This window comes from Asparagus officinalis, chromosome 9, assembly GCF_001876935.1.
Source record: "Asparagus officinalis chromosome 9, Aspof.V1, whole genome shotgun sequence".
In the NCBI taxonomy this organism is placed as follows: Eukaryota; Viridiplantae; Streptophyta; class Magnoliopsida; order Asparagales; family Asparagaceae; genus Asparagus; species Asparagus officinalis.
Genome location: NC_033802.1, coordinates 17,321,395 through 17,332,161, shown reverse-complemented (window position 1 = coordinate 17,332,161; position 10,767 = coordinate 17,321,395). Strand labels below are relative to the sequence as shown.

The 10,767-nt window shown below is 35.7% G+C and overlaps 1 protein-coding gene across 1 annotated transcript in view; it reads left to right on the top strand.

Annotated features, from left to right (window-relative positions):
• Window positions 1,830-10,767, top strand: part of LOC109823245 (putative 1-phosphatidylinositol-3-phosphate 5-kinase FAB1D) — an 11,271-nt gene continuing 2,333 nt past the window's right edge. Inside the window, exons 1-11 of the mRNA XM_020389529.1 lie at window positions 1,830-1,970; window positions 3,620-3,850; window positions 4,228-4,908; window positions 5,593-5,737; window positions 5,820-6,167; window positions 6,537-6,848; window positions 7,004-7,098; window positions 8,435-8,488; window positions 10,074-10,200; window positions 10,282-10,449; window positions 10,558-10,764. Coding sequence (XP_020245118.1) covers window positions 3,720-3,850; window positions 4,228-4,908; window positions 5,593-5,737; window positions 5,820-6,167; window positions 6,537-6,848; window positions 7,004-7,098; window positions 8,435-8,488; window positions 10,074-10,200; window positions 10,282-10,449; window positions 10,558-10,764 — 2,268 coding nt within the window. The 5' untranslated portion in view covers window positions 1,830-1,970; window positions 3,620-3,719. The remainder of the gene's footprint in view (window positions 1,971-3,619; window positions 3,851-4,227; window positions 4,909-5,592; window positions 5,738-5,819; window positions 6,168-6,536; window positions 6,849-7,003; window positions 7,099-8,434; window positions 8,489-10,073; window positions 10,201-10,281; window positions 10,450-10,557; window positions 10,765-10,767) is intronic.

The window sequence follows — 10,767 nt, the reverse complement described above, 5'->3', positions numbered from 1 at the left end:
TCTGAATTAGGGTTTGAGATCTTCTAATCTAAAGGGTCTCTCCTTTTGTTTCTCTCTAGATGGGGATTAAGAAAACATAGAACGTCACCCTTAGATTAGGGACCATAACCCCTTTATATAGATATTGTCATTTTCTAATTTCCCCCCTCATCAAATTAGACTTGTAATCTGGTATCTACACAATTAGCTCATGACATATTTAAATACCCATTAACCCAATTAATTGATTGATCACTTATGCGGGTTAACTTTAAAGATAACATTACACAATAATTTAACATATGTGCTCATAATTAGATTTAATCCAACACTCCCAATTTGTTACATAACTCCTAAACACGACACAACTCTTTTGGATGCTATGTGAATTTTTTCTCAATATATGCCAGACTTTTTGCGGGTTATAGGAAATTTAGCCTTTTTAGAAAGAGTAAATGTAACAAAACAAATAATTGAAATGGTAACAGTAATTATAGTTGTTCTGTAGTTTTCACGTGAAAAGTATATACAAGCTTTGAGATGGAATAGTCTACAACTATAACCAAGAATGATAACCTCATGCAGCTCGTCAGACCCCAACTTGCATAATTTTTTTTAGTGTTTTCAAAAGTAAAATTATATTATCTCTAATCTCTGAGTACACGAGGTATTATCCAGTTTTACTGCCATTGGAGATTTGATAATAAAAACTTGATGATAATCGGATTTAGAAACCCGCTTCCCTTTTGGTTGACACTAATTATTAAATGGGTTAAAGATGAACCACTTTTGACTTGTATTTCAAATTGATACATAAAAACCTATGAGATGACAATACTAGAATAAAATATTAATTAATTATTGATGAGGCGATCTTACCATTATCAGAAGATTATAAACTTATTGTGCCTCATTTGTTTGGTCATGGATTTTATATATATCCTATTGTATGTAGCAAAGGTGAATATGGATGTCATGTATAAACTTATTATGTCTCATTTGTTTGGTGATGGATGATGTATCCTATTGTATGTACCAAAGGTGAATATGGATAATTTTTATACAAATTCAAATTAAAATAACAATTATAGCAATATTGTCAAAATTGTTTACAATATTTTCCAACTAAGTTTTCCATATTGTCAGATAATCTAACAAATTAGGCGCACTATTAATTTCAAATATTATGCATAAAAAAGGATAGAAGATTGCCATCTTTATTCAGTACTATGGAAAATTCTTCTACAAATCTCTATTATTTATTTACTTATTTATTTCTGTTTTTACGAAAGTTTCCAATTCTTGCAGACAAATATACTTAGAATTGAAGATGAAAGGATAAATGGAAATTTAATTAACAATGTATCCAGTTAGACAATAAAATTAATTAGTAAATAGCTAGCTAATATTATGCACAAAATAAAATCTTACCCTTTATAACAAGGAAAAGATAATTACGATTCACTATTTATTTGGCAACAACAAAAATGAATTGCAACCAAAAACATTGTTGTTTCGTGAAAATAATATTATTTTTTATTATTTAGAGACGAAAAGATGCTTATCTTTGTACAAGTTTCAAACTGTCTTAATCAAGGGAAAATATTCAAAAAGAGCAAAAAATATCCAGTTAAAATTCAAAGGATGCGATTTCTTTTTTCAAGCACACACTACTCAGAAATTCTCTCAAATTTTCGACATTTTCTTTTTCCTGTTTTATTTGTCCGTGTGAAGACAGCCCTCTTTAAAAATGTGGGCCCCACTGTCTTCTGTATACCGCAATATATACGGTGGGGTCCACTTGTTGAACACCCTCTTTCTCCCTTAAATTTTCCTCTCTCTCTCTCACATCATCAAGTGCTGTCTGAAAAATTAAATTATTTTATATTATGTTATATAAAGAAAACAAAAGAAGGCGTTGCTGGATCGTTAAGGGAGGAGACCCTAGATTTGCTGAAGATTGTTTGTAATTATGCTCTGGGTTTCTTCAGGTTAGTGTGAGCTCTGTCGCTGATGAACCTGGTATATCCTTTTTTTTTCCTCTATTTTTCGATGGATTTTTTTTTTATGATTTTTATGGGGTTGTTGAGCTTGTTTGGGTTTTTTTAATTTTGGGTTTGGGAATTGGGTTTTTGATTCAGGATTTGGGTTTTTGTGGGTTTGGGAATTGGGTTTTTGATTTAGGATTTGGGTTTTTGTTTGTTTGATTTGGGGTGTAGAGTTTTGAGTTTTCCTTTGTAAATTTGCCCCTTTTGTATTTTACGAGAGAGATAGATTCAAGGGTATTAAGTTGCTATAATCTTAATTCATTTTTTGATCTTGTTATTTGATCCGAATAAGGTTTTTTGTGTGGAATTAGATTTTTTCCCCTGAGATTTTAGATTAAATTCGAGGGTTGTTATGCTTCTAAAATATGATTTTAGATCTTGACTGATTGATTTGGTTTAAGATTGCAGTGATTTTTGTGAGATCTCTTGTAAATATCTTTCTATATTTAGCTAATCATCAATTGTATATTAGGTTTGCTTAATTTTAGCTTTTAAATCATGCAATTAATTTGAATTAATATTTTGTAGATATCTTCAATTTGGATTCCTATTTTGCAAATGCTTGAAATGATGGTCTTTGTGATCAACATATGCGGATTGACTTACCCTTTCTCTCAATATCAAAAATCCATTCAAATCAATAAAAAGTCAACATACAAGTGAGAAAATTTGACAAACACAAATCCACAACCACAAGCAAATACATAAAAACAGGACTAATTGGATACTAGAAGACTGTTTTGTCCCCAAATCAACCTTTGGAAAGTATTTCCTCTTAAGACAGTAGAAAATGAAGATTTTTTTTTAAGATGTGTTGGTGTCTATGAAATTGTTTTTTTTATTTATTTTTCTTTTTCTTTTGGTGTAAGAACACCCCCAATCGCATCAATTGGTATTTTCTCCTCTTTATAAGATGTTAGTTTTCTCGAATCTTCATCTTTCCTTCTCTATTTGGTTGAATACATTCATGTTGTATATGATTCTTTCTTGTTGCAAAAAATGATCCATTTTTGTAGTAAAGAAGCCTAGATACCATGCATCTTTTAAAGCGATGCACCAAGAAAAAATCTATGTGCATTTGCGTAAGAATTATGCCTTACTGTTCAGACTACACAATTTTATGGATTAGAAACTGATTATTGATCTTGTTTTCAGTTAGGGAGCAGAGAATTTAGATGTTTGTGATAAAAGGACAAGGAAACATGGAAAAACCTCTATTAAGGAGGAATCATTTTACTGAGAGATTGCTTCCATTCCAGGAGATCGAGAAGCATATTGACATTTTATTTCTTTTTTAAGTTTAAAAAAAAATACAAGGTTTTTTGTGAGCTCATATAAGCTTATATAACACAGGGTCCACATCTAAAGTATTTAATAATCTTAAATAAGTCGCTCCATCAAAATTATGCGGATATGTTAGTAATTAGAATTGAGTTCATGTCTCCTTCGAAGCTTCCACATCCATTCTATCAGTAAAATATGTTTTGAGGCCTCCTCTTTTACCTGTACCTCATTTTAATAATTATTTCAGTTAGATTTCTACTTGGAATTTTTTATTTCTATTGATGTTTGCATATCTTTGTTACTCGCAGGGCCTTGTTTATTCTTTGTGATTAGCTATTGGAATTTAATATATTTGGTTGGTTCTAGTATCTTCAAGATCTCAAGTTTCTTTTGAATTGGAAGACGGCGATGTGTTGTGTATGTATTTCTCAACAGGAAAATTCAGTTCGTGGATGTTGTTGTAAACCTGGCTGTCCTTCCTTCTGCCTTGAGATAGAGAGAGAAAATCTAACGTCATCTGATATGCATTCAAACAGCAGGTAAAAATTTCATTCTAGGTTTAAATTGAATTTTTGTTAAACTATTAGCATCTACTTTCTTCTGTTGTTGAGAGAACTTTAAAATGTTTTCCAGCACATGCTACTCTTAAAACTACAAACTAGCAATTGAAGGATATATGTGGCTGAAATATTGGGTTTTATTCAGTTTTTTCAAAAAAGAAAAAAGGAAAAGGAAAAAAAAAATCTTTTTTTATCCTACCATTCACTTCTTCCAACTGCCTAATGCTCTGGTCTTAAATCAGTTTTCTTCAGACTCCTAACACTAATCTGTGACCTAGAAGTGTCAATTATTAGAAAACACTGTTTTCCGATAGTTACAATGGACTTGGTTCTTTTGTGGATTATCAATTCGGCAGGGAGAACGAAAATGCAGCTTTACATACAAGTCAAGAACAAACAAAACATTCTATTCTTCATTCAGAGGAGCTTGAAAGCAAAGATTCATTGGGAAATACTGACAAGAATAGGTTGGATGTAATGCTGGAAAGATCTGGAGATAGTACTGATGATAAATTTGGACTTCATCATAGCAGGACCTTGGAAGATGTTCGATCCATAATAGATGGAGATGAATCGGATGGATCAGAGAGTGCCATTGACAGCAGTAATCCATCATTTCTATCGACTACAGAAACCGATCCAGCCATCTGGGAGCTACCTGAACCAGCAGACATCAACATGGACAGTGTGGCCAACAATGATGATGATGATGAATACAGTGATGGGACGAAATGGGGTCAGTCGAGTTGTTTAAGTGGTTTTGATGTAGAAAACGGAAGCAATATTAAAGAAGAGCGGCAGAAAGCAATGATGGAGGCAATGAATGGGCAATTTAAGATACTTGTGAGTCGATTTTTGGCATCGGAGGATATAAGTTTTTCTGAAGGAGGGAATGGCGATAAGTGGCTGGACATAGTTGCTTCCTTATCGTGGGAGGCAGCTTTGCTTATCAAGCCTGAAGCGAGCAAGGGAAAGGCGATGGATCCCGGATCATATGTAAAAGTGAAATGTGTTGCAACTGGAGCTCGTACGCAAAGGTAATACATGATGCTCTCAGAGGCTGCATTTTTTATGAACAATAAATTTGCCCCCCCCCCCCCCCCAAAAAAAAAAAAAAAAAGAAAAAAGAAAAAAGAAAAAAGAAAAAAAACACAGACAAAAGAAAGTTTGGGTGTTTCATAGATAACCCTTCTTAACTACTTTAATTCCACAAAACGTTGAGGGGTTTTACACGTAAACCCCTGATCTTATTCTATTCCATTAAACCCGTTAAAGATTGGCCACTTTAACCCCCTTTAAAATTAACACTATCAAATCTTATCTGTCATGTCCTAAGCTTGTGACGAACAATGGTGAAAATGTCTCTTAGTCCTAAAAATTAATGGAAATAATAAAAAGGATAAGAGGGTGATTTTTCATTTTCAGAGTTGAGGGGTACTTTCTTCCTTTGTGTTACGTGCTCGGCATGTGACATGTTAGACTTGATGATGTTACATTAGGGGGTTAAAGTAAAAAAAATCAAGGAGTTTAGTTGAATAGAATAAGTTTAAAGGGATTTTGTGGAAAACTCCTCAATTAAGGGGGTTTTGTGGAATTAAAGTAGTTAGGGGGTTATCTGTAAAATGTTTAAATTTAAGGGGGTTTGTGAAAATTACCCTTGTTTTGTCTCGTGTAAAGGATGTGAAAATTACCCTTGTTTTTTTGTTTTTTTGTTTTTTTAGTGAAGTGATCAGAGGGTTAGCATTTAAGAAAAACACTGCACACAAGCACATGCCAACGAAGTGCAAGAATCCTAGACTCTTACTTCTGAAGGGAGTCCTTGGGCATCGTGAAGTTGGGTTGTCATCATTCGAATCAATGTCAGAGGTACTTCTCTCGACAAGATAATATTAGTTGTTTTGATTTTCAAGCGTAGCTTGCCTTCTGAATCTAATTCCTTTTTTTGAAGGAAAAAGACGGTTATTTAAAATCCATCCACGAGCTGATAACAAAATGCAACCCTAATGTTGTTTTGGTGGAAAGATCTGTTTCTCGTGACATGCAAGAGTTTCTTTTGGAGAAAGGAATGACTTTGGTCTTTGACATGAAGCTTACACGTTTAAATCGCATTGCCCGTTGTATTGGTTCTCCAATTATATCTTGCACTGACATTTTGACCTGTTCAAAGGTGAAGCAATGTGATATGTTCCGCATTGAAAAGTTTATTGAGGAACATAACTGTTCCAGTGAAGGTGGAAAGAGGTCATCCAAAACTTTAATGTTTCTGGAAGGTTTTCCTAAACCGTTGGGCTGTACGGTGAGCGATGTTCTATTTTTAAGGTTAACTGCAGATAGACCCCTGAAGCATCGTTGTTTTGAACTGATTACCCCTCTAGTTCTATTGTTGTTTATATACCCCTTGAGTGAATTTTTCCCCGCTCCTTTACCCTAAAAAAAGGAGAATTGGTTTTTTTGACATATTTACTCCCGGAGGGTAAAAAGGTCAAATAAAATTCAACCAGGGGATCTATCTGCAATAATATAACAAGAAGGATAGTAAGTTAGCAATGATACTACTGGTGGTCTAAATTATTAGTTCATAGATTGATACAACACACAAATAATTAGGTTAATTTAGCCCTTTATACATGGTTTCCTTATTCTGATTCAATTCCTTTTGTCGCAGATTTTGCTTAAAGGCGCGCCTATTGTTGAATTGAAGAAGATCAAGCGTGTTCTCCAATACACAGTCTTTGCAGCATATCATTTAATACTCGAAACTTCATTTTTTGCCGATCAAAGAGCCTTATTTTCTGATATGTATGCAGAAGGAAATGGTTATTTAAACGAGAAAACACTGCCTACAAATTTTTGTGCTGATGGTGACCGAGCTGGTATTATTGAATCTTATGCTCTGGATGCTCCTAGCTCGAATGGATCTCTAGAAAATTCTATCAGAGTTTTTGTTATGTCTGCTGCCGCTCGTGTGCCTCATTTGGCAAGTTCTTAGAGCCTCACTTTTCAAGCCATTCGTGGCTAGTAGCGTTTATCCTCTAAGTGTGGGCTCACTGCACAGAGATTGCCTTCGTTTTTTTGGGTGTATGTTACCTTGTTTGTTCTGCCTTATGGTAACTAAGAACTTACTTTATCTAGTTGCTTTTATCTGATGCCATACCCGTACTTGACATGTTACGGCACCTGACACTTCCTTGGCATATTCTTGAACATATCCATACGCTTATCTCGGGGTACATGATTTAATTGACACCCTCGTCTTACACTTCTTCGACCTTTAGCCTACACTTAGCATGCGCTCTTGAAATTGCTGGACATGAGGCTGGTTCGCTTTGGGGTCCACATCAGTTCAGAGATATGATTTTAGGAGGAATGTGGGTATCTTGTTCAAAAGCAAGTGGTGCCCTAATGCTATAATCTACATGATAAAAGAATCATAAAAATGTTATTGGAATTTTATTTCTTATAAATTGCTTGAATTAAAATAGATTAATCTTTATATAAATTATTAATTTCAATATATATATATATATATATATATATAATATATATATATATTAGGGAGAAATTTTTGAAAAAGACCTTTTTTTAATATTAATAAGGCAAAATCGACCGCTTACAATTTTAATCAGCAAAATCGACCGCACGGGACTGCTAGTCCCGTGCAGTTCTCCCAAACCCCTAAAAAACCAACGATTTCCTTCTCTCCCCCTCTCAGTCCCTCTCCCTCTCCTCCCTCCTCGCCCTCTCCCAAAAACACACCATCCCTCCGCCCTCTCCCGCATACTCCCTCCATCCGCCAAATTAATTTCCCATCGTCCCTTTTCATATCAAAATCGAACAAGCTTCAATTCAAGGATGAAAGGAAAAAAAAAAAAAGGAGGGGAAAGAGAGAGAGATAGAGAAATGGCGGTTCATCGAGCACTCTAAATCCGCCGCCCTCCTCGAGCAGATGAAGCCTCCACCTCGCCACGGAAGAGGGCAGAAGCTAGTCGACAAGGTCGGCCTCGTCTACCAGCTCAACATCGCCCCCACAAGCGTCTCAGAACCCTAACCTTAACCCATCATCTTTTTTTTATCTCTTTCTCTGATCTCGAAAGCCCGGTCTCAGTGTGTCTTTTTTCGTCCCGAATTACGCAGAGCTAGGGAATGCGTGGGCGAGGAGATCTTCATCGTAGATCTCAAGGAGGGCAGGGTTTCCAAAGGTGGTCGCCTCAGATTTTTTCTTCATGGTGTGCGTTGTTGCGTGGGCTGCAAGCGAGGGAGCGGTGCTGGAATGCGGTTTTGTGAGAGGAGGTGGCTTCTGGTGTTTGCGGTTCTGAGAGGACTGAGAGGGCGGAGAAGAGGAAATCGTTGATTTTTGCCGGGTTTTTGGAGAACTGCACCGGACTAGCAGTCCCGTGCGGTCGATTTTGCCTGAATAAAATTGGTCTAAACGGTCGATTTTGCTTATTTATATTTAAAAAATGCGTCTTTTTTAAAAATTTGTCCATATATATATATATAATATTATATATATATATATATATATTATATATATATATATATAATTATATATATATATATCAGGTTATCCTCTAAGTGTGGGCATTCACTGCACAGAGATTGCCTTCGTTTTTTTGGGTATGTTACCTTGTTGTTCTGCCTTATGGTAACTAAGAACTTACTTTATCTAGTTGCTTTTATCTGATGCCATACCCGTACTTGACATGTACGGCACCTGACACTTCCTTGGATATTCTTGAACATATCCATACGCTTATTCGGGCGTACATGATTTAATTGACACCCTCGTCTTACACTTCTTCGACCTTTAGCCTACACTTAGCATGCGCTTCTTGAAATTTGCTGGACATGAGGCTGGTTCGCTTGGGTCCACATCAGTTCAGAGATATGATTTTAGAGGAATGTGGGTATCTTGTTCAAAAGCAAGTGGTGCCCTAATGTATAATCTACATGATAAAAGAATCATAAAAATGTTATTGGAATTTTATTTCTTATAAATTGTGAATTAAAAATAAGATTAATCTTATATAAATTATTAATTTCAATATATATATATATATATATATATATATATATATATATATAATATAGAGAAGAAATTTTTGAAAAAGACCTTTTTTTAATATTAATAAGCAAAATCGACCGCTTACAATTTAATCAGAAAATCGACCGCACGGACTGCTAGTCCCGTGCAGTTCTCCCAAACCCTAAAAAACCAACGATTTCCTTCTCTTCCCCCTCTCAGTCCCTCTCCCTCTCCTCCCTCCTCGCCCTCTCCCAAAAACACAACCATCCCTCCGCCCTCTCCCGCATACTCCCTCCATCGCCCAAATTAATTTCCCATCGTCCCTTTTCATATCAAAATCGAACAAGCTTCAATTCAGATAAAGGAAAAAAAAAAAAAGGAGGGGAAAGAGAAGAGAGATAGAGAAATGGCGGATCATCGGCACTCTAAATCCGCCGCCCTCCTCGCAGCAGATGAAGCTCCACCTCGCCACGGAAGAGGGCAGAAGCTCGTCGACAAGGTCGGCCTCGTCTACCAGCTCAACATCGCCCCCCAAGCGTCTCAGAACCCTAACCTTAACCCATCATCTTTTTTTTATCTCTTTCTCTGATCTCGAAAGCCCGGTCTCAGTGTTGTCTTTTTTCGTCCCGAATTACGCAGAGCTAGGGCAGCGTGGGCGAGGAGAATCTTCATTCGTAGATCTCAAGGAGGGCAGGGTTTCCAAAGTGTGTCGCCTCAGATTTGTTCTTCATGGTGTTGCGTTGTTGCGTGCGCTGCAAGGAGGAGCGGTGCTGGAGCGGGTTTTGTGAGAGGAGGTGGCGTTCTGGTGTTTGGGTTCTGAGAGGACTGAGAGGGCGGAGAAGAGGAAATCGTTGATTTTTGCGGGTTTTTGGAGAACTGCACCGGGACTAGCAGTCCCGTGCGGTCGATTTTGCCTGAATAAAATTGGTTAAACGGTCGATTTTGCTTATTATATATTAAAAAATGCGTCTTTTTTAAAAATTTGTCCATATATATATATATATATATTATATATATATATATATATATTATATATATATATATATAATTATATATATATATATCCACAAATTTGTAGTGTCCCGTGCCCGTGCTCATTTCTATGCAACATAAATATGGACTCTATTTACATGCTTATGATTCTCAATTTTCATTGTAAATTATAACAATGTGCAGATTAGGCTCCAAAGTTGCAATGTTTAGATATTCCTCAGTTGAAATCTATGCTGCGTGTAAGCCACCACCGGTAATGTTGTTCAATAATCTAAATGGACAGGAGTGGATCAAGAGAGAGGCAAAATCAGTAAGTGGCCCTTAAATATTACTATACTATTTTACATTTTTATGTATATTTTGTAAATGACGGTCACACCTCTCTTAAAAGGTGCTTCAAAAAGGAGATCTACTTTTCTCGGAGGTTGCCAACTTTTTACAGAAGTTGAAGCATGGGGATTTTGGCGTGTTTCACAAACAATCTAAGAACTCTTCAGCTGCAGTAAAAGATCTTCGTAAAGTTGAAGAGATGTTGAATCAAGAGAAATCTGAGTTTGAGGTCTGTTTTGATTTTATTTATTTATTATTAATTTTTTTATTTTTTAATTAACTTTCCTTACTCGCAAAAGGAGCTAATTCTTATATTCTTATGTTGTGGATCAAACAGGAATCTTTGCTCAAAGCTATCAACTTTAGTGGGCAAATGGGAATGGGTGTGAATGAGATTCTTAGTTTGAGTTGGTTGAATCAGGAGCTTCTATTTGAGCTATACATATGGGATCTTCGTTTACAATCCCTTCTTCAGTGTACAAAAGATAATACCACTTCTGCCGATGAAATTCAAGAGAAGAATTCAGGAAATTGTGATATGGATTTG